The sequence below is a fragment of the Typopeltis vanoorti genome, chromosome 11 (assembly GCF_054136105.1).
Source record: "Typopeltis vanoorti isolate ZY-2024b chromosome 11, IOZ_Tvanoo_1.0, whole genome shotgun sequence".
Classification (NCBI taxonomy): Eukaryota; Metazoa; Arthropoda; class Arachnida; order Uropygi; family Thelyphonidae; genus Typopeltis; species Typopeltis vanoorti.
In genome coordinates, this window is record NC_143559.1 from 28,676,336 (window position 1) to 28,702,454 (window position 26,119).

Here is a 26,119-nt window from a genome sequence, read left to right on the forward strand (position 1 = left end):
GGCTCAGCTCTCAAGGTTGTGTAAGAGTGTGAGTAGATTTTTAGCTTGAACAACGGAATGGATTGCCAACAATAGTTGCAAGTGCTGATAGTGAATGAGAGAAAGAAAAGTATGACAGGCAGTATGTGTATAAAAGTTACAAATCCTTAGCCTCATCAGTTTCCTACATTCCGGTACCACCAATATAATTGCAGATACAAATAAGCCAGTGACCTTTGCGACTGTTGCTAGCCATAGGTCTCCCATCCTAATCCTGTCTGAGCTTAATTTTAGTTACAAATCTAGTAGTTCTTATTCAAATATTTTAACATTTAGTTACAATATTTATCTCAGTACAGTGAGTTATACATTCTTTTACTTACAAGCATAATATATAATTTAATTGCCCATGTAAAATGGACACAAAAAAAAATTTCTATTTTTATTCTATATGAGATTTTACAACATCCACGAGGTGATGGAGGAGGCCCTGGATTAGCTTTCTAGACTGGACAGTGACCTGTAGCTGCTTTGTATTCCTTTTGCCATAAGAATAAATAAATAAATAAATAGGACATACATCATTCTTTGTTACAAATTTAGTCTGTTTCAGAGTGCTAAAGGGAAAGTTGAAACTAAATAATTCTGACCTACTAGTGAGTTCTGATGTCTCATTTACAGATATCTCACTTCAAGAAACATGAACTTTAATTAGAAAAGAGATTCCTACATATGCTTGTTTTGTAATGCAATCAGAACCCTTCCCCCCCCCCACCTCTCTGAATTTAATATATGGCTGTGCTCTCCTTTCTCACATCTACTTGCAAATTCTTTCATGGGAGATGTTTGAAGAAAAACCACTAAGCTCTCCCCTACTACATCCCTCTCTCTCTGGCTGCACTATGTGAATAACATTTGCTATTTGGCTACCTTGTCATGACACATTAGGTCTTTTTTTTTTTAGTGCACATAAACAGTCAAATCCCAGAATAATATTTACTCTGATATGTTGTTAGTTATCATAGTCTCACATGCAGCACATTCTTTAATCTGAACATTCAACACCATCATCCTGCACAAATGTATATCATAATAAAAGTATAAATATACAGAGGTAGAACTATTTGCTCAAATAATAATATGCTCTAAAAAAAAAAAAAGAATTCCAATAGTTTTTTTTTTTTTAATAGTTACATTAATAATGAATACAGTCCTAAAAAAAAATAAAACGTGCACCTACAGGCATACTAAGAGGTCACTCGAAAACAGTGGTAGTTCCTTATATTAAAAGGAATCTTTGAAAAAAATAAAAATAGTACTTAATAAATACCAGCTGCTAACTACTTATAAACCAATCTTTAAACTCATTCTTTAAAACCAGTCTTTAAAACCAGTATCAACTTCCTTATTATAGACTTTATTAGAGTCTTTAAATAAATAAACTTTAAACAAATAGACTTATTAGAGTCTTTAAATAAATAAACTTTAAACAAATAGACTTATTAGAGTCTTTAAATCCAGTATCAACTTCCTTATTATAGACAGAATGTTGATCTATATGCTTGATGGAGAAAAGAACACCAAAATTATATAATATGAACCAGCATGGATAACATCAAACCAACAATAGTTAGATGGAGAAAATCTGTTACTCTAAAAATGGTCAAAGTAACAAATTATTCTAGAACTCTCTCTTTGCTCTATAGAACTTCTCATTTGAACAGCATTGGATATAAAAAAAAATTCCAAATAGCAAGACTGCCATTCTCTGTTTTGTTATCTTTATTCTTGAAAATGCCTTTGTTCATGTAGGTGAAATATTGGATTAAAAATTAAAATATGAAAAAACTCATTATAGTTCCCACCAAAACCCAGCAATAGCATGGATAATGGAGAAAACCCTCCAGTAAATCAGGAGGACTTTAGAGGCCAAGGTTGGAAGAATGATATAAAAGACAGAGATCGAGTGGCTGGGGGCTCTCGTTTCGAAGTTTGTTCCTTTGCCAAGCCTTTCCGAGGACGGGGAAAGTCGTGTTTCCTCGCAAGCAGCAGTTCCGATGAAGATGGGAAGTTCGCTAGTAGCAGAGACGGCCTTTTCAAGATATCCCACCATGAGATTCCCCAATGATCTACTTGTGTGCTGAATTATCACAGCCGGGTCCTAGTGCCCGATCGAAAGTTAGCTGGGAAGAAGCAGAACGTGCCCGTAAGCCTTGAGGATCTATGACTGTGTAATGAACTAGAAAGATTGTAAGTAGAATGTTTCATGTAATATCCTAGACTGTGAAGTTCAAACGAAAAATGTTGGATCTGTTATCTAGTGGCATAGAAGGTGTTAGAAAGAATCAGAAAGTCGTATTTTGGTTTGAGTGTGAATAGTAGAATACAGAGATCTACAGATTTGCTTATGATATATAATGCTAAGAGTGAATGTGGTTTAAGTTTTGCCTTTTATTGTTTACAACATGAGAGAATTTAAAGTGTAATAAGTATCATCCAAGTGTCTAAAAAGTTATGTGTAATTATGATTTATTTTTCTTAAGGCTTAAGCGAAATGCTTAATTGACTTTGTGGAAAGTTAGACACATGACAATTATTGTCTCGTATACTTTTGTTGTCTTAGTTAGAAGCAGACGTGATATGTGTTGTTTGAAAATTATATATAATTTGTCCTAGTAAGAATAAACATGTTGTTTTTGTTAATAGCTTGCCTGATCTAGTTTAACCAATGCACTTCTCATAAAAATACAGATCCTGTGTGACCTAAGAGTAGTAATAGCCACAACTGACTGATTAATTAACAGGAGTTACTTGAGATAGAGTTAAATTATGAGTTAATTTTGTGCATAGCTGAATATTTCTCTTGTATGTAAGGGAAGGAACAACAATTCTTTTACGCGATCCTTAATGGTGCAGTCGATAAAAAAATAAATTTTTAAGGATTAATACAAACGAAATACAGCTAAGTAGATTGAGGACTTGGCTAGAGCCAGAGGCTTTTCCTAAGTCTACAATTCTAGCACGTGCAAGAGCATATTTATGGCCTTGAGAGAGGGGGGGGAGTAAAACTAAGTTAAGGACTAAAGGATCAAGATTACTTGCGAGTTTTATGAGTGAATTAGAAATTAAAGTCTACAGACAGTTTGAACTAGATATGAAATAAAAATAAGAAAAATATTACAATGGTGCAGTAGACATCCATTTGTTAAAATAGTTAAATAATAAAATAAATAAACAAAAGTAAATATAAAAAATTTTACAATATCCTGGAGGCCACCACCATAAAATTGGCACCTTGGGCAGTAATTCACAATATGAGTGATCGTCTGGACCACAGTGGAACAGTCACAATAAGGGTGGTCTGACAGTCTCCATTTATGTAGTAGCCACATCTGCCCTGGTTAGTTCTGATCCTCTTGATAGATGACCAAATCTTCCTAGAAAGAGCAAAATCAGGCTGAGCACAGAGATCTTCAACCAAGAAGCCATTTGTTGGAAGACTGTTGGATCAGTGTTCTCTCCACATGTCAGGTGTTGATGGTAAGGCAGCTGAAAAGAGTTTGTCCATGGACCAGAAAAGGTTTCTTGATTTTAGGCAAAAACTAGGTGGATTAATGAGAGTCTGTGCAGGAGTGGGATGCTCATTACTTTATTAAATTCTTTAATCAAGACTTGTCTTCACCATATATTTGGTGGAGCAATGTTAGATAGGACAGGCAGCCCAGGGGAGAGGGGTGCTTTTCAGTGTTTACCTAATTGTGCATCCTAATGGTAGAGTTCAGCTGGTTGTCTATAATGTTAGTAAGCGCACTTCTTTCCCTATGTGTTGTGTTAATGTTTGTGCTCAACATGTTGCTAAATTGTACAAAGGGAGGTAGCCCTTTGTACAATTCCTACCTCTTATCAGCTATGGTCAAAGCAATGTATTGTTTTTATGCATTTTTGGAAAGCCATATATGCATTGGGTGCATGAATGGTGTGTATAATTTTGTTACTGCAGAAGACCAAGTTGTTTCTTTCTTTCTTTTTTTTTTTTTTTTTGTGTATCAATTTAGGAACTTTTCTTTTTGAAGCCAGCATGATCTTTATCAGTTACTTGATATGTGATATGGTCTCTTAAAAGCATTAACATCTTTCTATTATACTCTGAGGCATTCATTATTACCATAATTCATTATTGCCGGCCTGGTTGGACGAGTGGTTAGCTTATCCACTCTCCAGCCAAAAGGCTGCAGGTTCGAATCCTGCGTGGGCATGGATGTTTGTGACTGCCTATAAAAATGCTAGTGGTGGTGGTGGGCAGTTGATGGCATTGGTGTAGACAGAGTTGTAGAGTAGGTGCCCTCCCTCAATGAGTCTTTGGACTCCCTGGAGGTGTCACATAATAATAGAATTCTCTTACAGGCTCAAATAATAATTTTTTTTTTCTTCGAAGATCACTTTGGTATGCTATATTCTTCAGCAGTTTGATTACCGCTGCAAGGCTTCATCATCAGCCATTTTCTGTCCGCTGCTGGATGAAGGCCTTCCCCAAAGATGCAATTAATTTTTATCTTGAGCCTTTCTATGCCACTGAGTTCCTGCCATCTTTTTAATCTCATCCTTCCACTATCTCTGGTCTTCCTATAGCTCTCTTTCCATCTCTAGGATACCATTCTGATATCAATTTTGTCCATGTTTGAGTGTTAATTCTTGCAATATGATTTGTCCATTGCCATTTGGATCTTTTAATTACTGCTATAATGTCTTTCAATCCAGTCTGAGCTCTGACCCAAGTATTACACTTTTTATCTAGAATGGTAGTATCAAGTAATGTGTTTCCATTTTCCTCTGTGTAATCCTCAACTTGTTGGACAATTTTTTAGTCAAAGTCCATGTTTCACTTCCATATGTCATGACCAGAAGTATACAACTGTTGAATATTTTTCTTTTAGGGAAGACTGGGATGTTTCCTTTGAGTGCTGCATGGTGTTTTCCAAAGGCTATCCAACCTAGCTGAATTCTACATATAATTTCTTCTTTACAGTCATTCTCTACTGTAATCCTAGGTCAACAGGAAGTGACTATATCAATTTCCTGGTCTTCCATTTATATTTATACTGGCTTTTTAGTTATGTATTTATTATACATTATTTTTGTTTTGTCTGTTTATATTTAATCCTTTTTGTCCACTTTCTGCACTCAATTTGGTGTTAATTTGTTGAAATTCTTCTGCAGAGTTTCCTAAACAATATCAGCAAATCACAGGTGATTTAGTTTTTTCCATTTACCATAATTCCTCTATTTTTCCAATCCAGGTTTTCACAAATTTCTTTTAGGGATGCTGTAAATAATTTAGGTGAAAGGCATAGTTGTAGTTAGAATAAGAATTACATCAAAGTGAATATTGTTAGCAAATTCATTAGGCAAATTTTTGTACTCTTATGTCTTCTTCTATCTCTGTCATAATTTTGGTAGTGGGGATTTCTTTAAGTGCCATCTGAAAGTTGCAATAGCATCTGTGCTGAAGTCATCTAATAGATTCCGGTCCACTGGTTAATCGGGGCAGTCATTTTATTGGACAAGTCTGGAAGAACAAGCATTTGCTTCATTTATTTGGGGCACAATACTGATTATTTGAGTCAGTGAGTGACCTCTACCACATGGGATGTTAGAAAAATTACATAATCTTGCTTCAAAAATTTAGTACTAATGACACCTGCGATGTTGAATGAAACATCGGTGTATTTTATCATGACACATTGGATAGTTCCCCATGTTATAAACACACAACACTACTTGGAATCAATCAAAGCGATGAATTGTATAACGGTGTTATGCTGTTTAAATGTGTCAGGAATTTACAGACGAAAGCTGTTAGTTATTGGAAAAAGGGCCAAGCCTTGATGCTTTACAGGATTAGAATGGAGAGTTCCCTAATTCAGTACCATACAAACAAAAATGAATGGATGATAACTGAAATTTTAAGAACTAGCTTATGAGTTGGGACATAATAATAAATTTAGTTTAATCCTTTATCCAAGTGTAAGCAAACAAAGTTTGCACCTGAAGTATCTTCAGGACTGAGGCAACTTGTGGTAAAAATGGACCAAGCTCTCCTCACTCCCATAGTATCTCCCATAATGCAAAGCACATCTCCTTGCGGACGTGTATAATGCTATGCATTAAGGGAAGGGCCCCTACCCAGATCGGTATCGACCTTTATTGAATGTTCAAGTACAGGTCAAACTCCAAAAATTCAGTGTTGTTCCCCTCAGTAACAGGCTTACCCTGCCACTGAGAACTCTCAGAACCGGTTGGTTCTACACCATGGCAGGTTCACCCCACCATCAATCAGAGCCGTTCATTTGCTCATATCTCATCTGAGGGGTAACAGCAACAGCCGTGCCTCAGTTAACTTCATGGGTTACAGCATTGCCATTCATCACCGAAGCTTCCAACCGGTTTCAATCTTTGTTGAGGTCTCGTCAGTGGGAGCCAAACCCAAAGGTAGTGATACTAAGGCAGAAGCAATGGAGAAGTCATATTTACCTATACGTTGCCAAAAGGTGTCTCACCTTATTATTAAATTACTCTGGATTTAGAGAAAGATGTTGGAAGTTTTTTCCCACTTGGTTAGACTATAATAAATTTAGTTTAATCCTTTATCCAAGTGTAAGCAAACAAACTTTGGAGCTGAAGTATCTTCAGGGCTGAGGAACTCGTGGTAAAGATGGACCAAGCTCTCATCACTCCTTGTCTTAGTATCTCCCATAATGCAAAGCACATCTCCTTGCAGACATGTATAATGCTATGCATTAAGGGAAAGGCCACCACCCAGACCGGTTTCGACCTTTATTGAGGTCTCGTCAGTGGGAGCCAGACCTGATACCAAGGCAATGGTTGGGACATAGAATTGCAGAGGAAATCAAGAAAAATTTTACTGGCTCTTAACAATTGCTAAGGAGGTCAGTGCAAAAGTTAATCTTTTATAAGCAATACAGTTCATGGTCAATAGTTGGTGAGGAATAAGCAACAAGATTATTCAAAACTGTATTGTTCACTGTGGTTTTAAGCATTCAATCATGGATATGTCAGATACTGGTGACAGTGAAAATGATATCTCATTAAACATGACCCACATCAGAAACTACAAAAAGTTAGCATCCAGTGATGGTAATTTTCAATACTATAATGAAAGTGAAGATTTTTGAGGAGGAAATTGTGGAGAAATTGCAGCAGAACATCAGAAGAACAAGAAAATGATAATGGTGACACTCCTAAGCTTAAATGAGTGACTACCCAGGATTACAATTCTGTTTCATGCAAGGAGTCAAAGCAATATCGACACTAAATACTGCAATGATTTTGTTTAATTGTGGCTCAATCAAAAAAAAAAAAAAAGAAACAGACTACACTTGATCAATTTTTGCAACACCATTCACTGCTAAGAACTGCAAGTGTGTTTATATATAAATGAAATTATACTTATGGTAAATATTTTACTTTAATTAAAGCCAATCATTTAACTTTATCTGTAAGTCAGTAATTTTCTATACAATAAATGAAAAACTCGTCTAAGCTTGTATTTTATCTTATGTACATACACCTTTTAAACTCTTCAGGTGCAACTTCATTTAATTAGGGGGACAGTCACTCACAATTGGAATAAATTATGCTATTCCTGATGTATCCCAATTAAGCAAAATCTACTATATATAAAAATATAATATACACAGATGCTGATAATCTGCAAGAATTCTGTTCACTAATCATAGGAGACAAATGTCTCCTAGCAGGGAAAAAAAAAAACTTAATATATAAATTACCTAGAGTTTTGAATTAATTTGAAGATTCATGCTTTCAATGGTTAAAGGCTTGACTAGATTCCAAATTAACAGAAATTTATAACTAGTTTGTACATTGGCAACAAGTTGATGAGATGATAGAGAAGGACACTTCCATAAACCCGAAATGTCAAGAAGAAAGTTATCACTGAATAATGTATTTTAAAGTTCAACCAATTTTGTGTTCCTGAACTTTACTCAAAATTTACACACTTCATTTTTCTAATCCCAACTATAAAAACTTCACCCATTTGACATTCCTATCACACTAGAACTTTGTACACTATAATACTGGGTTCCTGACCAGTCAGTTTAGTGGCTAATATTGATGGCATGGTCAGATGATTTTTTATAATGTATATATCTGATATGCCTTTTTTGTGTTCCTTTTGCCTAATCAGGATAGTGCTTTCTATTTTGCCAACATAGCCAATGCAACAAGTACAACTGTGTGCACTCCCAGGTTAAAGAGGACCTTTAGAAGAACAGAAGAAGTTCCTTAGTTTTGCAGGGATTTAAAATTCACTTTGAAATGGTACTTTTGTAGTAAATTCCCAATATTTTTCTGAAATTCCTTTTGTTTATACTATAGCAATCCAACTTAATCCACCAACTAAATGCTACACTCTACCAGCTATACTATCCCATCCACTGTCCAATGGTGGTATATTCTTTGTTTGTTAACTGTGCATGTTCTTTGGCCAATTTGCATGCATATGGGATGAAAAACATGAGCTTCTAGGACATAAACCCTGCCACTTCCATATGAGAATGGCTAACTCACCTTCAACTGAAAAAAGTATTAGAAATATTCTTCTTGTCAAAATGAGATAGGGTTCTTCATTATATACCATCAGGAAATGAAGCCCAGGTCTTCCATTGCAGAGACTTGCCAATGGCTTCTGAGGGCAGAACAGGCCAAAATAGGCCTAATACCTTGAAGTGCATGTGATGATGATGATGATGATGAGAATCAAATTCAAATCCTTTCCAGTTGAAAGGTACATTGTCTTGTCATTCTTCCAACTGTGCTATGGAGGTATTAATGTTATTCTCACAGCCATTTAACTGGAACCATATAAAAAAGTGTAACTTCAGGGTAAAAAAAAAAAAAAACAGCAGCATAAAATCAAAGTATCACTGTGGGTGAGTGAGTGCATGCTCATAAATAAACATTAAATTTCTTTGATTCAAACTTTCTAATTTAAGTTGCCTTGCTTAAATGGGACCTTTGGAAGTTAATTCTGATTAATTATTTTGACAAGCTAACTGTTTATGCATCTCCTATACTGGATATGAGAAACATAAAAGGATAAATTTGCTTGTCTCTTGAAAATAAAATAAATAAATAAATAGTTTAAATATATCTGCTAAAGTGACATTTTTACAAACTTTAATAAGGACTTCTCAAAGGAAAATGGGTTAGTGTAATATAGAAGAAAGAGGTTTTTTTTCCCCTTTCTGAGAAACTCAGAAACTCCCTTGCAAACTAGAAAGCAGACAAATGGAATATTCACAAAGGACAGATAAAATCCATATGCTTCATTGTCTAAGATGCTTTGCATTAATTGAATGTCCTAACTGAAATCAAATCAGAATAAAAAATATAAAGCACATAATCCAACTAGTGTTGTGGCTCAACTGATATCAATAATGCATTCTAGCTGAAAACTTGAGTGTGAATCCTACCTGGGACATGAGCCTTTATCAGAGATTTATCAGGATTAATTCATGACGATGAGTTAGCCAGTATGAAAGTGGTATGGTTTTCCTTCCTGGAAATTTGGGGTTTTTAACCTGTAAAATGCAAAGTGGCAAGAAGAACATATGCAATTTAGCAGGCAATGTATATAGGATTGACCAAACTACCATAAGCAGTAAGTGGGTTTATAAGAAGCCAAGTTACTGGTCAACGATACATCATTGAGCCTACAAAAGAAAAATTGGGATGGAATATCCAACCACAACGATAAACATTTGAGAAAGAAATAATACCTGAAGTTGATTCTTTGCAATTAGACCATATTCTTCGCAATTAACTTTCTCTATTTCTACCATACTCAATTCTGCTCCATTATTTTCACACCAGGATATAAATGCTTCCCAATTTTTCTCTCTCTCTGGAAAAGGCATATTCAAACCTATAAATAAAATATACATAATAATTAAATTATTTTGAAATGCAAAGATAAAATAGAAACTTGAAACAATAAAACATATATGCAAATACCTGGTCTGTGAAAAAGAACAAAAAGTGAAAAAAAAAAATTCCACGAAAGGTTATCCTCTTTAATCAGAAAAATTTGTAAACCTTATTTAAATTAAAGGGATATTAAATCCCACATTGTTTTAAAACCGAATAAGATTCGATTTTAAAAAATGTGGGATTTAATATCCCCTTAATTTAAATAATGTTTATATCACCGAAATGAAGCCTATTGGCTCTTTATATTTAAGTTTATAAACCTTGTTTATTTAATAAAAATGTAGATTAGTATTATTATATATGGCAAATGTTAATTTAAAAAAAGGCATAAATTATAAAGTGAAATCAAACACTAATTATATAATATGAACATTAGGGCAGGGTTCCCAAATTTTCACGTAGCGAGAACCACTTTTGTGACAGTGACAGATGTCACAACTTCTACCTCCACTGAGTCCCAAAATGGAAACTGCTGATTATCTTACCAGAAATAATTAAAATGGTGGACCAGTCTGGGTAGTGGCCCATCCCATAATGCATAGCATTATACATGTCCATAAGGATATGTGAATTGCATTATGGGATAGTCAGGCAATTGATATAAAATCATTAGCCTCTATATACAAGTAGCCCAGTTGCGAAATGACTTCAAGAGCAAACTTTGTTTTCTTACATTTGGTTAAAGGATGAAATGAAGAATATAATTTCTTGGCATCTTTAATTTATAAAAAATAACTATTGCACAGTTATTTATATCCACTTCCCACATTATATAAAGTAAAGCTTGTCATGGATCAGTCTTAGATGAATGAAATGGCATCCCAGGCAAAAGACATCTCAAGTAACTCTTCCCTTATGATCTCTCAAAATTCCTTTACTACGCTAGCCAAACACATCAGTAACTCATTTTTTCAGAAGAATCATGAAGAACAGCTCAACTGAAAGTACTTTTAAATTGTGATGTCTATCAGGGTACCTGCAAGGTGTAATGTCCCAAGCAACCATATCAGTCACGTGACCCAATGATGAGTACTGACAAAATACTGATCAGATCAGTGTGGGATGAATGTACTTGCTTATATTTCCAAATTGTTTTGAAGTCTGGAACCACCGAAGAAAGATAAAGTCACAGGTCTACCACAGCCTATTTCATCATTTTGTTTCCATTTTGTTTATTTCTATACAAGTACAGGAATCCCTCACTTTATATGGTTAATATATCCCATGAAAACATGCTAAGTGAAACCATGTTAACAGAATATAATAAACAACAAAAAAAAAGAAAGGTGCTTAAAGGTAAAAGCTGTATAACTGAGAGGAGACCTCCACATAGCCTTTAATGGAATGCAGAGAACCAACAAGGGATTCTAACCTAATGTCCAATCCTCACCTTCTTGTTGTACACCCTGTTAGGTATCTTTGGATACTGAATGAATGAGGATGGACTGGCAATTTGGGATTTAGCCGACCAAACTGTATTCTTACTGGATTAAACCACAAATAAAATGATGGTACAACATGACAGAATTTCATGTCGGCTGGGGTGTGGTCCAGTTAAACAAGAACCCCCCCCCACTGTTTTCAGCAGGGTGAACAGCAAAAAAAGTCAGCTACTGGAACAAATCCTGAAACACATCTCAACTCAACATCACCAGAGTTCAGGATCAGTACTATCAACATAAAAAGCCTGAATGGCAAAGAAATGGAACTAGCAGAAGAATTGGATAAGTACTACCAGATCGACATAGTAGGGGTGACTGAAACAAAAAAAAACAAAACAAAAACTGGTGAAATATTTCTAAGGAATACATAGAAAATGTTATATTCAGGCAATAGCAATCAGGGAAAAGAAGGAATAGCTATAGTATTCAACACTAAATACAAGGCTAATGTTATTAAATGGGCAGGCAATAGTGCCTGTAAATTGCCAAGTAGAGTGATGTGGGCAAATATCAGAATAGGGAACTGGACAATGAGACTTATTTGTGCCTATGGTCACACAGAAGGTTCTACTAAGGTAGAAGTGGAGGGATTTATTGAGGCTTTAGAAAAAGCAACTGACACAACGAAAAATGAAAAGTTGGTCCTTGTTCGGGATCTAAATAGCAGAGTAGGAAATGATTGTCAAACATACAAAAATATTTTGGGAAAATTTGGAGAAAAGAGCAAAGCTAATAATAATGGCAAATACCTGTTGGATTTCTGCTCAGGACATGGACTGGTTATTACTAACACAATGTTCCAACATAAAAATGTGCATAAATTCATATGTAGAGAAGAGGAAAGGAATAAGAAAAGTGTCACTGACTATGTTATTGTTGATAGGGATGTTTTCCCACTGGTGCAGGACACAAGAGTGTACAGAGGATTTGAAATTGGAAGTGATTACTATTGTATTTAGTCTTGAGCAGGATAAAATTAATCTTTAAAGGGATACCTATGGCATAAATTACAAGATATCATGCAATTTATTGTTTATAGGATAAACTTACATATTGAAAAGAAGAACTGGTAAGAAAACTTTAAAGTGAATAAAAGTTGAGCAGCTCTCAGATAGGAACTGTAGACTTAAATACACAAAAATTATTTGAGAAAAAAGGATAAAAAAAAAAATCAGAACTCAATGGTGGACATAGGAAGTTAAAAAGGCAGTGAAGGAAAAGAAGAAAGCATATTGAAAGTTCCTGGCAATAATTCAGCTTGTGCTCTTAGAGAATACAGAGACAAATGTAAGAAAGCTAAACACTGTAAAACTAGCTAAACAAAAGTCATGGGAAGACTTTGGCAAGGACACAGAAAATTAATATTAGGAACGTGGCAATATATTCTGGAGGTAGTTGAAAATGCTCAGAAATGGAGGAAAGAGTGCTGTAAAAGGAATTAGAGATGATAAAGGTGACATGAAAACTGGAGAAAAAGATATCCAAGATTTATGGAATACAGTGAAACCTCGGTTGACGAATGCCTCTGTTCTCGAACAATTCGGTTCCCAAACATATTTTCCGAACCAAAAACGCCCCCGTTTGCGAACAGAATTTCGGTTCCCAAACAGGCAAACAGCAACTGTGTGTGTGGGGGGGAGGGGGCTTCAGTTACACGGCAGCCTTCATTCAGTGCAGACATCTGCTCGAATTTGCAGTGAGTTTTCTTGATTTTCTGTTTTTGTTTTTTTTTTTCATAAATTATTATTAATTAAGCCACCATGGTGCCTCAGAAGAATAGTGATAGCAGCAAAGCGAAAATAAAGTTGTTAGAACCATGATAGAGATGAAAAAAGAAATCATATCCAAACATGAAAATGGTGTTCGTGTCTCGGATCTTGCTATGCAGTTTGGTGTGGCAAAATCAACGATCTGTACAATACTCAAAAATAAAGAGGGGATCAATTTTCGTCTTTATTTTATCTATTTATTGTGTTTATTCTTTTTATGTAAGATTTTATGCATTTTCAATATGTTTGTATACGATCTTATGTATGAAGTACTGTTGTAAAGGTTTAAATAAACAATTATCTGGGGTTCGGGAACGGATTAATCCATTTTACATTAATTCTTATGGAAAAATTGTTTCAGTTTTCGAACAATTCAGTTTCCGAACAGCCTTCAGGAATGAATTAAGTTCGACAACCAAGGTTCCACTGTAATTACTTTGAAAAATTGCTAAATGAAACAAGCAGTGACAGCACAATGGTAAAAAAAAGAAAAAATAACCAGGCATGCAATCAGGAATATTTATCCATACTTGAAGTAGAAAAAGCCATCAAAAGCCTGAAATGTGGAAGGCAGCAAGAGTAGATGATATTCAACCAGAAATGCTCAAGTATGAAGGTATAAAAGAATTTGTATTGGCTGCACGGCATAGTTCAGATGGTCTGGACAGAAGGATGAATTCCAGGTGATTGGAGAAGAGCTCTCATAGTACCCATAGACAAAAAGGGAAATAAAACTGAACATGAAAATTACAGAGGTATTCTATTTCCCTACTAACTGTTCCTGGTAAGATTTATGCAAGTATACTTGAGAAACGGTTGAGAAGGATTATGGAAGGGAAGTTTGGTGAAGAACAAGCTGGATTCAGGCCAAATAGAGGCTGTCAGGAATATGAGAAATCGTGGAAACATAACAAAGATTTGTATTTAAGTTTTGTAAACCTGCAAAAGGCATATGACAAGGTGCCAAGGGGAAAGCTTTCAAAATGTTACAGTTATATGGTGTCAATGGTGTATTATATCAAGCAATACTTAGTCTTTATCTGAGTTGTAAGTCAGCAGTCAGAATTGAAGGAAGTACAGGAAGATAGTTTAATGTTAAATCTGGTGTGAAACAAGGATGTACATTATCCCCTCTGTTATTCATTATCTATATGGATCACATTATGAAGAAAAGTGACATTAAACATGATATCAAAATTGAAGATGTTAATGTCAGCTCTTTGCTTTATGTGGATTATGTTATACTTCTAAATAAATCCGCTACAAGTCTGCAAGATTCTCTGACTAAATTGAATAGCTATTGTAATAGATATGGTATGAAGGTCAGCAATAAAAAGCCAAAGACAATCAAAATAGGCAGAATCATTGAAAATGTCAACTGTGTTGTGAATGGAGAACCTGTGGAACAAGTGAAACATTTCAGCTACTTAGGCATGATTTTTACTGAGATAAATTAAGTATAGAAATAGACAACAGAATCAGCAAAGCTGGTATGGTAGGAAGTCAATTGAATAAATTCATATGGAATAAGAGAGAAATTAGTCGGAACACTAAATTAGCTGCATACAAGACAGTGTTCAAATCAGTTTTAACTTATGGATCTGAGAGCTGGGTTAGAAATAAAACACTTGACCAAAGACTAGAGACTACAGATATAAGAGTCCTGAGAAAGACTAGGGGCATGAATACATGGCATCAATGGCAATATCATATTAAAAACATGGATTTTAGGAAAGAATTTGACATTGTTAACATCCAGGAATGAGCAGAACTAATCAAATTTCAGGTGATAAGGTTGGTCACTTACACAGAATGGGAGAGGAAAAATTAGCAAAACAAATGTTCTCTGCCAGGTTGGCAGAAAAAAAGACCCAGAGTAAGAAAATATATAGGTGGATTGATACAGTAAAAAGTGCCTTAGATGACAGAAATAAAAGATCTGATAATGTTGGAGTCTTGACAGATAAGAGATTGATTTGGAGGAAAATTGTTGATAGGAAGTTAGCAATGAAGTTATTCATGTAGTACTATCGTAATATCCTTTACATCCCTTGAGGGTACATCAGGAATTTGATGATGATAAAAAAAAATTGCAACTCATCTATTGGCTTTGAAAATGCACTAATTTTTCTTTTTAATACATTTGTTTTTATCATTTTATGCCAATATAATTATAAAGGATAATAAAATATATTAAAAAGAAAATTTTGAGAAATATATGAAGATACTTTGCAGTGAATTTTTTTTTTTCTCTGTGTGTGTGTGTGCATGTGTCACAGTTTAGAGCTTTGTCTACATTCTGATTAGAGTCAATATCCATAAGTTGAATGATATAATCATGTAATCACAAGAAAGATATTTATTTAACCAAATATTTCAGTCTGGAAATAGCAGACCATCGTCAGTGGTATTACAAGAACAGTTTAAAAAATACAAGCTAGAATACTAACAATAGATCATTAAAATTAGAACACGCTGCGTGATGTTATATCACTAAGTATGAAACGGAATATTTTGAAGTAGAAACATGATTGAATTTGCTATTAAAAAAAAAACAAAAAATTAATTAATGAGTAATCTTGATTAGATTTTCCAGATTTTTGATATAGATATACAGTCATTACGATTCAGGTTGGGGCGATGGAGCAAGGCCTCCACGCTTTCCTTGAACAAACGTTTGAACCTAAAACGGGATCTATGTAAGAGGAAAGTCCTGGACCAAAGGATGCTGTGGTCAGTTTCAATCCCGTGTTGAGCCAATCCAGACTTTTCAGGTTTGTTGTGAAGAATGGATGATTGATGTTCTTGGGTTCTTTTTTCAAGAGAACGTCCAGTTTGTCCAAAATAAGAGAGATCACAGTTGCACGGAATTTGATAAACTCCAGGAAGAGATAAAGTTGAGCACATGTCTTTAGGAGAAGGAAAATGAGAAGACAATTTGTTAATAGGTGAATACGTAGTTGTTAAATCATATTTCTTTAAAATTCTTACGATAGGTTCTGAAATACCAGAGATATAAGGAATAGGCACTCGACGTATTGAAACTTTGTTGTTTTGTGGAGGATTATAAGAATTGAGAAGACGTTGAGTACTTTTTTTCAGAAAAGCCATTTAGTTTTCATGTGTTGTTGGATAGTAGAAAATTCTTTCTGTAGATAATCAAAAGTAGAACAATTAGTTTTGGCTCTTCTGATGAGGCATTTTATAATTCCTGTTTTTTGACATGGATGATGGGCTGATTCTTTAAGAATATAACGACCTGTGAATGTTGGTTTCCTGTATACCGTAGTTGTAAGAATATTTGAAGGTGATCGGATGAGGAGAACGTCTAAAAAAGATAACTGGTTGTTTTCTTCTAATTCCATAGTAAACTTTATGCAATGATGCAAGGAATTAATACTGTTTAAAAAGGAAGGTAAAGCGTTTTTGCTGTGAGGCCAAATAGTAAATATGTCATCTATATATCTTACCCAAAAAGATGGTTGAGGGAAAATAGATGAGAGGACTTTTTCTAAATGTTCTAAATAAAAGTTGGCTAAAGCCGGAGAAAGAAGCCTTCCCATGGCCGTTCCATCTACTTGGCTATATAATTTGTTTTGACATACAAAATATCCAGAATGTATTACGAAATCGAATAGTTTTATAATATCTTGAGGAAAGATGTCAGCAAGTAATTTTAAAGTTTCCTTGAGAGGTACATTGGTATATCAAATTTATCAAAATCAGAGTTTATCAAATTCCGTGCAATTGTGATCTCTCTTATTTTGGACAAACTGGACGTTCTCTTAAAAAAAGAATCCAAGAACATCAATCATCCATTCTTCACAACAAACCTGAAAAGTCTGGATTGGCTCAACACGGGATTGAAACTGACCACAGCATCCTTTGGTCCAGGACTCGCCTCTTACATAGATCCCGTTATAGGTTCAAACGTTTGTTCAAGGAAAGCGTGGAGACCTTGCTCCATCGCCGCAACCTGAATCGTAATGACTGTATATCTATATCAAAATTGTGGGAAAGTCTAATCAAGATTACTCATTAATTAATTAATTTTTTTTTTAATAGCAAATTCAATCATGTTTCTACTTCAAAATATTCCGTTTCATACTTAGTGATATAACATCACGCAGCGTGTTCTAATTTTAATGATCTATTGTTAGTATTCTAGCCTGTATTTTTTAAACTGTTCTTGTAATACCACTGACGATGGTCTGCTATTTCCAGACCAAAATATTTGGTTAAATAAATATCTTTCTTGTGATTACGTGATTATATCATTCAGTCTTATGTCAGAAGTATCCTTGAAACAACAAATATCCATAAGTTGTTGATTTGAAGCTTCAACCATTTGAAACTGAAATTCTTTAAAAGTTATGTCCTTCATTGGTATATTTGCTTCTGCATCACAAATATCTCGTTCTTCATATGCATGCTGTTCGTCAGTACTAATGAAGTCATTATCACTCGTTTCTTCTAAATGTGAGTTTAATAATTCAAACACATTTACTAAATAAGAGTCTGAAATGATATGCAATTTTTGCACTCTGCCTTAAAGTAATAACTTCTTTTTTTTCTTTTATCATTGTGCTCACTATTTCACTCTTCCTTTTATCCATACTCAATGATGAAGGATAATTTAATATAAAAATATTTATAAGGTAGCAGACAATTTCTCAATACATGTTATTTAATGGTGACTTGAACCAAAATGCTTACTATCCTCACAATACACACATACATTTACACTCTGTTACGAAGTCATGTGCATCAATTGAAATTATAAAGCAACTCTTGATAAAAACACTGCGAATGAATTCACAGCAAATTAGTGAATTAGTTCGTGATGGGGCAGTCCCTCTTATGTTTTCTCTCAGGGCAGGAATTTCCTTAACAGTATATCATGTTCCTTCAACATAGGGCAGAAGCATTTTTTCACATTTTTTTCACAGTTTTTGGTTAAATTTTATTTGTAAACTGTTGGATTCTGATTATGTAGAGATTAATTATTATTTGATTCAGAATCCAATATGATCTTCCATCACAAAAGTTAGACTTGTAAATATTATTTAATGTAAACAACTTATTTTACAATTTAATATTCATATAACTACTTTAATTTTGTCTAATATCTAATTATTTAATCAAAGATATATGTATTAATAATGAAAAGACTGTATTAAATATTATTAAGCTATTTTATTTATTACTATGTTAATATTATAAGAGTTTGTATTTGATAATTTAACTGCACATTAATTGAAATGTAAATATTCTCTATTTATTCCTGTTTGTAGAAGTTTAGCGTTATGCAATACCTCAATTTTATTATATTTTGTTTGGTTGTCATGGAGACGTATGTAAGTAAGCGAGCACGTTTTTGGAACACCACGTGAGGAGAAGGTTTATTGAAAAGAGTTTTAGAAAGAAACAGATATATAAGCGATGAATGCTGAAATTATTAATTAATTGGGAGATTAGATAAATTAAGAGAGAGAGAGAAAGGAGAGGATTGGCATTAGGTTGGAATCGGAGCATTCGGCACTGGGGAATCACAGTGCGATAACAGCGAGTCGGCAAGTCACTCAAGCAGCTAATAAAGTCTACTAGTCGAGAAGCAGTTAGCTAATAAGTTGTAGAATAACAATTATAGCTACAGAAAACAGCTGAGAGACTATTAATTAGACTAGCAATACTTGAGTTGATATTTAATTTCAGGGCCGACCAGTCAAGGACACACAGAATCTTGAAATAAAGCACGGAGTTACTAGAGTAGTAGAGGCTGTAAAGTTGAAGTTTACCGTTAGCTGTGATTAGAATTATAGTGCCTAAAGAATGATTTGAATGCAGGAGGAATGAACAACTGTGCATATTAAACCTCAAGATAAAGAATTGTTGTGTATTGCCTTAATTAATGAGTGATCAGTAGTACTTAAAGCAAGAATGTTTGTTTATGTGTATTGTGAATGATGATTAATTCAGTTATTGCTTAGAAGATTTATTTTAATGAGTGCCGTATACTGCTCAAGGTGTTTACAGTTATAAAAATGTTTGTGTGTAAGTTTATGAAGAAATAAGATTATCGGTAAGATTATTCCAACCTTTAATATTTCTATACAGAGAAGTGTGTGAGTTTCACCCTAGAATTTCCTTATATTAACAGTAACTATTGTGGAGATTAACTGAAGTGTAGATTTAAAAGTGTTTGCTTCAGAAGAAGTGTTACTGAATTTTTATTGTATTTGGAACTTAAGAAACTGTGAGATATTTGTGCAATCGGTTACTGAGGAACTTTGTGACTTTGAGCTTTATCAAGTAATTAATTGAATTTTGTGAAAGCTAAAATGTTTATAATATCTTATTTAGTATTTTGATCTTAAGTGTATAATTTGTGATTATAAAATTAAATGTTTGTTTTTGTTAATCAAAAGTTGTATTTTGCCTGAATCTCTTTTACTGCACCATTCATAAAATATTCGAACCAAAGCGAGTGAATTAAGTTAGTTAAATATACTTGGCCAGTATATATATTAAGGAGAAATAGATGAGGGTTGATTTATCTTCAGATCTTGAACTAATTCAGATATAGAGTGGCGCAGTCTATAAGTACAAATTTTCTCTATATTTGAATTAGAAATCAACTTACAACTTATCAATTAGTTAAGAACATCGTAATAGTAATCATGTCGGATCAATGTTTTTGGTTAAATTTTATTTGTAAACTCTTAATGATATAAAAATTCTCGAATGCAGTTCTGATTTCAAGTTATAAATATACAAATCTTTATTTGTTTCTGAAAATACTTTGCTTTACATAAATTGTTTTTTTTTTTTAACCCATTTTTGAACTGCATTACCACATTTTCTATAAACAGAAAATTAGAGGATGTTTTTAAATGATGTATTTAGCTACATACTCTGTTTGGCACTACAATAAAATTTGATTTTGCTTGTGTGTATGTAGCAGTACAGGATCAGTGGGAGGGGAGGCATTTTTCATTATGCAGGGACATTTTCATTCTGGATGTCTCTAATTACAACAATTGTTGCTAAAATTTATCAACAACAATTACTACAAGTACATAGACTATAATTGTCTCTGTACTGAATTTAGTGATATGAAAGAGCTACACCTCTCCTCAAGGTAAAGGACAGTCCAAGAACTTTCATCTGGACTTGCCTGAAGGGAATATGTTAAGTGAATTGTTAACCCATGTTAAATAAATCGTGGTTTCAATTTATTAACCACATTATTTCAAAAACCATCTTTTTAGCAGATGGCTATCTGACCACAGCATACTGTACCTGCATTGGCCATACAGTCATCAAATTTTCCATTCTAATTAACTAACATTTGGTAGAAGTTAATTACAAATTAAGTTAATTAAATAAGAAAACGTTTTCTCATTATAATGTACACAAGATAAATTAATACAAAGGTTCGCACACACTATTACACAATCGTTTAAGAATCAAGAAACTGGCAGCACAATCATCAATTTTCATAACTATTTCATAAACAGTTACTTTTACAATTCTACTGAGAAAGAGAGAAAGCACATGTAAGCAGTCATACAAGTATTGTATGACTGCTAACATTAGATTACATTTTAATAACCCCAAGGTGTTGCACTTTAAAGTGCATGGGGAACTATTGGTGAAATTGTGCTTTAAGAGGTACAGAAGATTTTAAGATGCAGAGGATTATTATTATTGCATGGGTACCTCCATGGAGTCCATCTCTCCTTGAAACCATTAATATTCATATTAATGGTTTCATATTCATTCATCACTCTCTCCAAGCGATGAATAAATACAAAGTGCTTCATTTCTAACCAAACTCTTCGATCCATAACTTAAAACTGGTTTGAACACTGTCTTGTATACCAATTTTTGTGTTTTGGCTAATTTCTCCCTTATTCCATATAAATTTATTCAGCTGGCTACCACCATACCAGCTTTGCTTATTCTATTGTCTATTCTGAGATCTAACTTGCCATCTTCATTAAAAACTGCACCTAAATAGTTGAAATATTTTACTTGTTCTACAGACTTTTTCCATTCAGAATGCAGCTGAAGTTTTTTTTATGTTCCTGCCCATGATTTTCATAATTTTGATCTTTTTATTGCTGATTTTCATGCCAAATTTGTTACAGCTGTTATTTAATTTAGTTAGAGAATCCTGAAGAATTGCACTGGATGTGTTCAGGAGTACAACATCATCTGTATAAAGCAAAGAACTAAGTTTGACATCTCCAATTCTAATAACAGATTTAATGCCACTTTCTTTTGTAATGTAATACATATAGATTAGTGGTTCTTAACCTGGGGTGGGTGCACCCCTGGGAGTGCGAGAGAAGTTTCTAAATTTTTGATGGAAACTACTGCCTGACCTCCTGTGAGAAACTAGCGAACACTACATTGACTTTTGGGACCCCCACTCCTACCCTACCTTTGCCTCAGCGCATCGCACTTGCCAGCACATGCAGTACAATAAGAAACTGGTTGATACGCGCACGTGCTCGCATACTCTGAGTACGAACGTTAACGAGATAGTTTGATGCAGAAACAAATACTAATTTTTTTTAATTTAATAAACAACAACAACATAGCCATTAAAAACTGAGATATTGTTTTTTTATGTATGTATGTGTTTATTTTTCAATAAATAAATTATCTTGCAATAGATGTAATTTCTTAAATAAAGAAATAGAAACACATTTTTCAAGGGGATGCAAGAACTTATTTTTAGATTCAAGGAGGTGCCGATCACTATAAAGGTTAAGACCCACTGATATAGATGATGAATAAGAGTGTAGATAATGTGCATCCATGTCTTATACCTGACTTTCCATCAAACCAATTTCCTATATTTCCTTCACTTCTAACTTACAATTTAAATATAGACTACATATAGTTCTGTATAATGTACCAACAGTGCCTTCTATGGGCACTGTTGGCTAGCCTTAATTGTGTTGGGCAGGTGGCCGAAAAATTACAGTTTCCCAAATCTTGAGAACTTTAATACAACCGTATTTATTAAAATTAGGTCTGTTTTTTTTTTAAAATTCTGCTGATTCTAAAAAAACTTTCAAATTTGTATTTTTGTGGTGAAGCATAGTTTTTTCATTTGATTCTGTGAAAAATATCCAAGGCACGGTCAGCAAATCCTGACTGACCATACTTATGGTGGCAGATGTATTTTTTTTTATGTTAATTGAGGCAGATGCTAGCAGATCTTCAAATTTCACCATAATATGTTGCTGGAACAAGGAACTTTTTTAAACTGAAAAAGGGGATAGTAGATGGATCCTTGTGAGAATGGATGAGGATAGCCAGCTTTAAATAAGGTTTGAATGCCATGCAGAGATGGTACTTCTTTTTTTTTTTTCGAGTTCTGGCTATTTTTTTGAGGTGCCCTGGATAGAAGGAACAATGATGGCATTACTATAGTAAACAAGTTGAGAGTGATGTCGGTCTTTGCTGGTCTTTTTGGCATTGTAGGAGAGTTCAGCAGCATGTTCATATAAAGGAGAGTTCAGCAGCATGATCAGCTTCGGTAGAACTGAGATTGGACGTTCAAGAGTTTTGATAACACCATATTGTTGAGAGTGCGAATGATGGGCAAGTTTGTGTAGTGGGTGAGTTTTTCCATAAACCGAGAAAGAAAGGGTGCCATTCAGAAGATGTGTAATTTAAGTATCTAATAAAGGCAGGCTATTATTATTTTCTTTTTCTATAGTGAACTGGATTCTGGGATGCTGTGTGTTAAGATGGAGGAGAAAGGAATCTAACGTGTCTGAGCTATACTATCAAAGAGAGAGAACACATATCCTAACCAGATTGAAAAATCATGAGTATGTTCTTCAAAATGCTCCATATGCTAATTAGCTAGAGAGGGAAGAGCCCATGGCTGTACCCTCAATCTGTTTATAAATAGTATCCTTCCAAGTGAAGTACCCGAATGAATAGCAAAATTAAAAAGATCAATGATATTCAGGGAAAAACATTTTTTAGTAAATTTATAGTTTCAGAAAGAGGGATATGGCAAAATTGGCGGCAGCATCAAAGCTAATCATGACATCGTTATTGTCTAAAACTAAATTTTGAATTAAAGATTTGAAATCAGTGGAATTTTTAATATAGGAAGAAGAATGACTGGTAAGTGAGGTTAAGAATATAGCTAACCATTTGACTAACTTAAAATAACTTAAAAGAGACAAAGTCAGTAGCATCTAATATGGGACAGAAAGGGTTACTGGCAATGTTCCATCTAAGCTGTGCGCATGTGCGTGCGCACACGTTTTACAACTAGCGCACAAAGCAAAAAATATGCGCACACTAGATTTTCAAGATGAAATTAAAATTTATTAATTAAAGAAGTTCCACCTAAACATTAACCTATAAATTCTTTAAAAAATACGGTAACTCAGCAACGCTCAAGCCTATAACCTAGCATTTTTTATTACATTCTCGAAGTTGCACAAAACTTATAAATTAACAGTAACCCTATTTGAGGCTAGCGATTTGATGCCAAAGTGAAAGGGGTGTGGCTTGAATGTGTAATTTTTAAGTAGCATATAGAATGGCGCGCAGTTTGTTTACATCTCAGGCCTGACTCATGGAAAATTCCCAAACGTGATTGGCTGATCAAATTAGTTCAAGATCATGACGAATTAAAATATGGTTTCATAATTTTAATAAAAATAATTAAATACTTTTAAAAACTTACATTAGAGTACAATTAAAAATATTGTAGCATTTCGAAATTCTCTAATTTTTAAAAGGAATTTTAAAATAGTAGACTAAATAATAACATTCGTGTACACACACTGAGATACAACCAAGTTAATTAAATCTAACCTCTAGGCCAGTGATTCTCAACCTTTTTTTCGCCACGGTACACTTTTAATAATTTTAAAATTTGGCGGCACACTAACAATAAGATAAATTTAAAAGAATTTTACTTGGTTAATTAATTCATGTACCTTTAATATATTTTGTAAAAATAGCATACAATAATAATTTGCAATAAAATATAAAATGAAATTGCATTACAAAGTAAACAAAATGTTTATTTAATGATAAATTACATTTAATACGAAATTTGAGCATGTTTTTTTTGATAACTTCATTTATATTTGGGTGTATAAATGATAATGCTACTCTCATTTCGTGATCCAGATTTAAAAGTCTGGATCTTTTTTTCGTTTTTATATCGGTCAAAGCCGAAAATCCAAATTCGCACAAATAAGGTGTGAAAAATTGTAATAACACACTTAAAACTTTTTGTGATATTGTTGGATAATCGTATCTAAGATTAATCCAGAACGAATTAATTGTTTCTTTTGAATGTTTTGAAATTAAATCTTGGTTATTACACACAGAAATCAGTTCTTCTTTCAAAGTTAGTTCATACACCGATGTGTCGTTTATCACAAATGGATTCCGAATCAATCAAATTTTTTTATTTCTAAATTTGGAAAGTAATGAACAATTTTTTGCACTAGTATTGTCAAATGATCAATAACTATTTTATGAATTATTTTATAACAATCTTTTGGAACTTACTCAAACTTTTCTAAACTACCTTCTTGTGCTTTATTCTTCCATAAAGTAATTTTTTTTTTTGAAATCCCAACAATTTATCGGTTGAGTTTAAAATATTTTCTTTCGGTCCTTGCAAACTCGTATTTATGTTATTAAAAATAACAAAAATATCAGATAAGCAAGCCAGCTTAGCACACCATATTTTGTCATCCAACAAACCAACAAAATCATTATTATCTTGTTCAAAAAATATCTTTATCTTGTTTTTTAATTCAGGCACGCAAGACAAAACATTCCCTCTGGATAACCACCTGACTTCCGTGTGTAGTAACAATGATTCGTATTTAGACCCCATAGCCTGGCATAATTGACTAAACAGGAGACTTTTTAATGGTCTTGATTTTATATAATTAATCATTTTAACACATTGTTCCAGCACTACTTTCAATTCTGATGGTAATTGTTTTGTAATGAGTGTTTCCCGATGCAAAAAACAATGGGTAACTAATATATCTGCATTATGTTCTCTTACATGTGCTACAAATCCTTTCATAGATCCTGTCACAGCCGGAGCACCATCTGTACAAATGCCAATGCACAAATTCCACGAAATTTTAATTTCTTGTAAATAAGAATTCATTTCATCAAAAATGATTTCCTGTTGTGAAATCAGATAATTCACGACAACATAAAAATTGATTAATTATATCATTTTCATGAATGAATCGAACAAATGCAATTAAGTGTGCTTTTCCCGTAATATCAGTTGTTTCGTCGATTTGTAAAGCAAAATTTAAATTTGCAAGAGTTTTAGCAGTATTTTCTTCAATATTTCGGGACAAGTCTATAATTCTGCAATGAATTGTGTCATTTGAAAGTGTTATTTTACAAACATTAACTTCTGCTGATTCACCGATCATTCTTTTTACAATTTTACGACAAGCAGGTAATATAATTTCTTCAGCCAAATTATGAGATTTTAATTTGAGAGCAATTAATTCAGCCACTTCATAAGAAGCTATCTGAGCTTTTTCAGACACACTAATTTGCTTTTTAAAAATCTTTAATCGTTTGGATCTTGCAGATAATGAATTTTGAAAGTAGGCTTTGTCTTTTGATGCTAGCGAAGGATGATTAGTGAGCAGGTGACGTTGGGGCTTGCTCAGAATCATCGCACTGTTTGATAATTTACAACCACATACCACACACTCGGGAACAGTTTTATCATTTTCCATTGTAGATGTAAATCCAAATTTTAAGAAGTCATCATTATACTTACGATGAACATTACATTTTTTGGCAGAGGAAACATCTTTACTTGTACTGGGCTCGTTAGCATGATCGCTAGCA

The 26,119-nt window shown here is 33.6% G+C and overlaps 1 protein-coding gene across 6 annotated transcripts in view; it reads right to left on the minus strand.

The window, feature by feature from the left end:
- LOC150101403 (actin-histidine N-methyltransferase-like) overlaps positions 1 to 26,119 on the minus strand; it is a 311,777-nt gene that overhangs the window by 241,836 nt on the left and 43,822 nt on the right. For all 6 annotated transcript variants that reach the window (XM_090401040.1, XM_090401036.1, XM_090401039.1 and 3 more), the window contains one exon: positions 9,801 to 9,946. In XM_090401040.1, the coding sequence (XP_090257166.1) occupies positions 9,801 to 9,946 (146 nt within the window). The remainder of the gene's footprint in view (positions 1 to 9,800; positions 9,947 to 26,119) is intronic.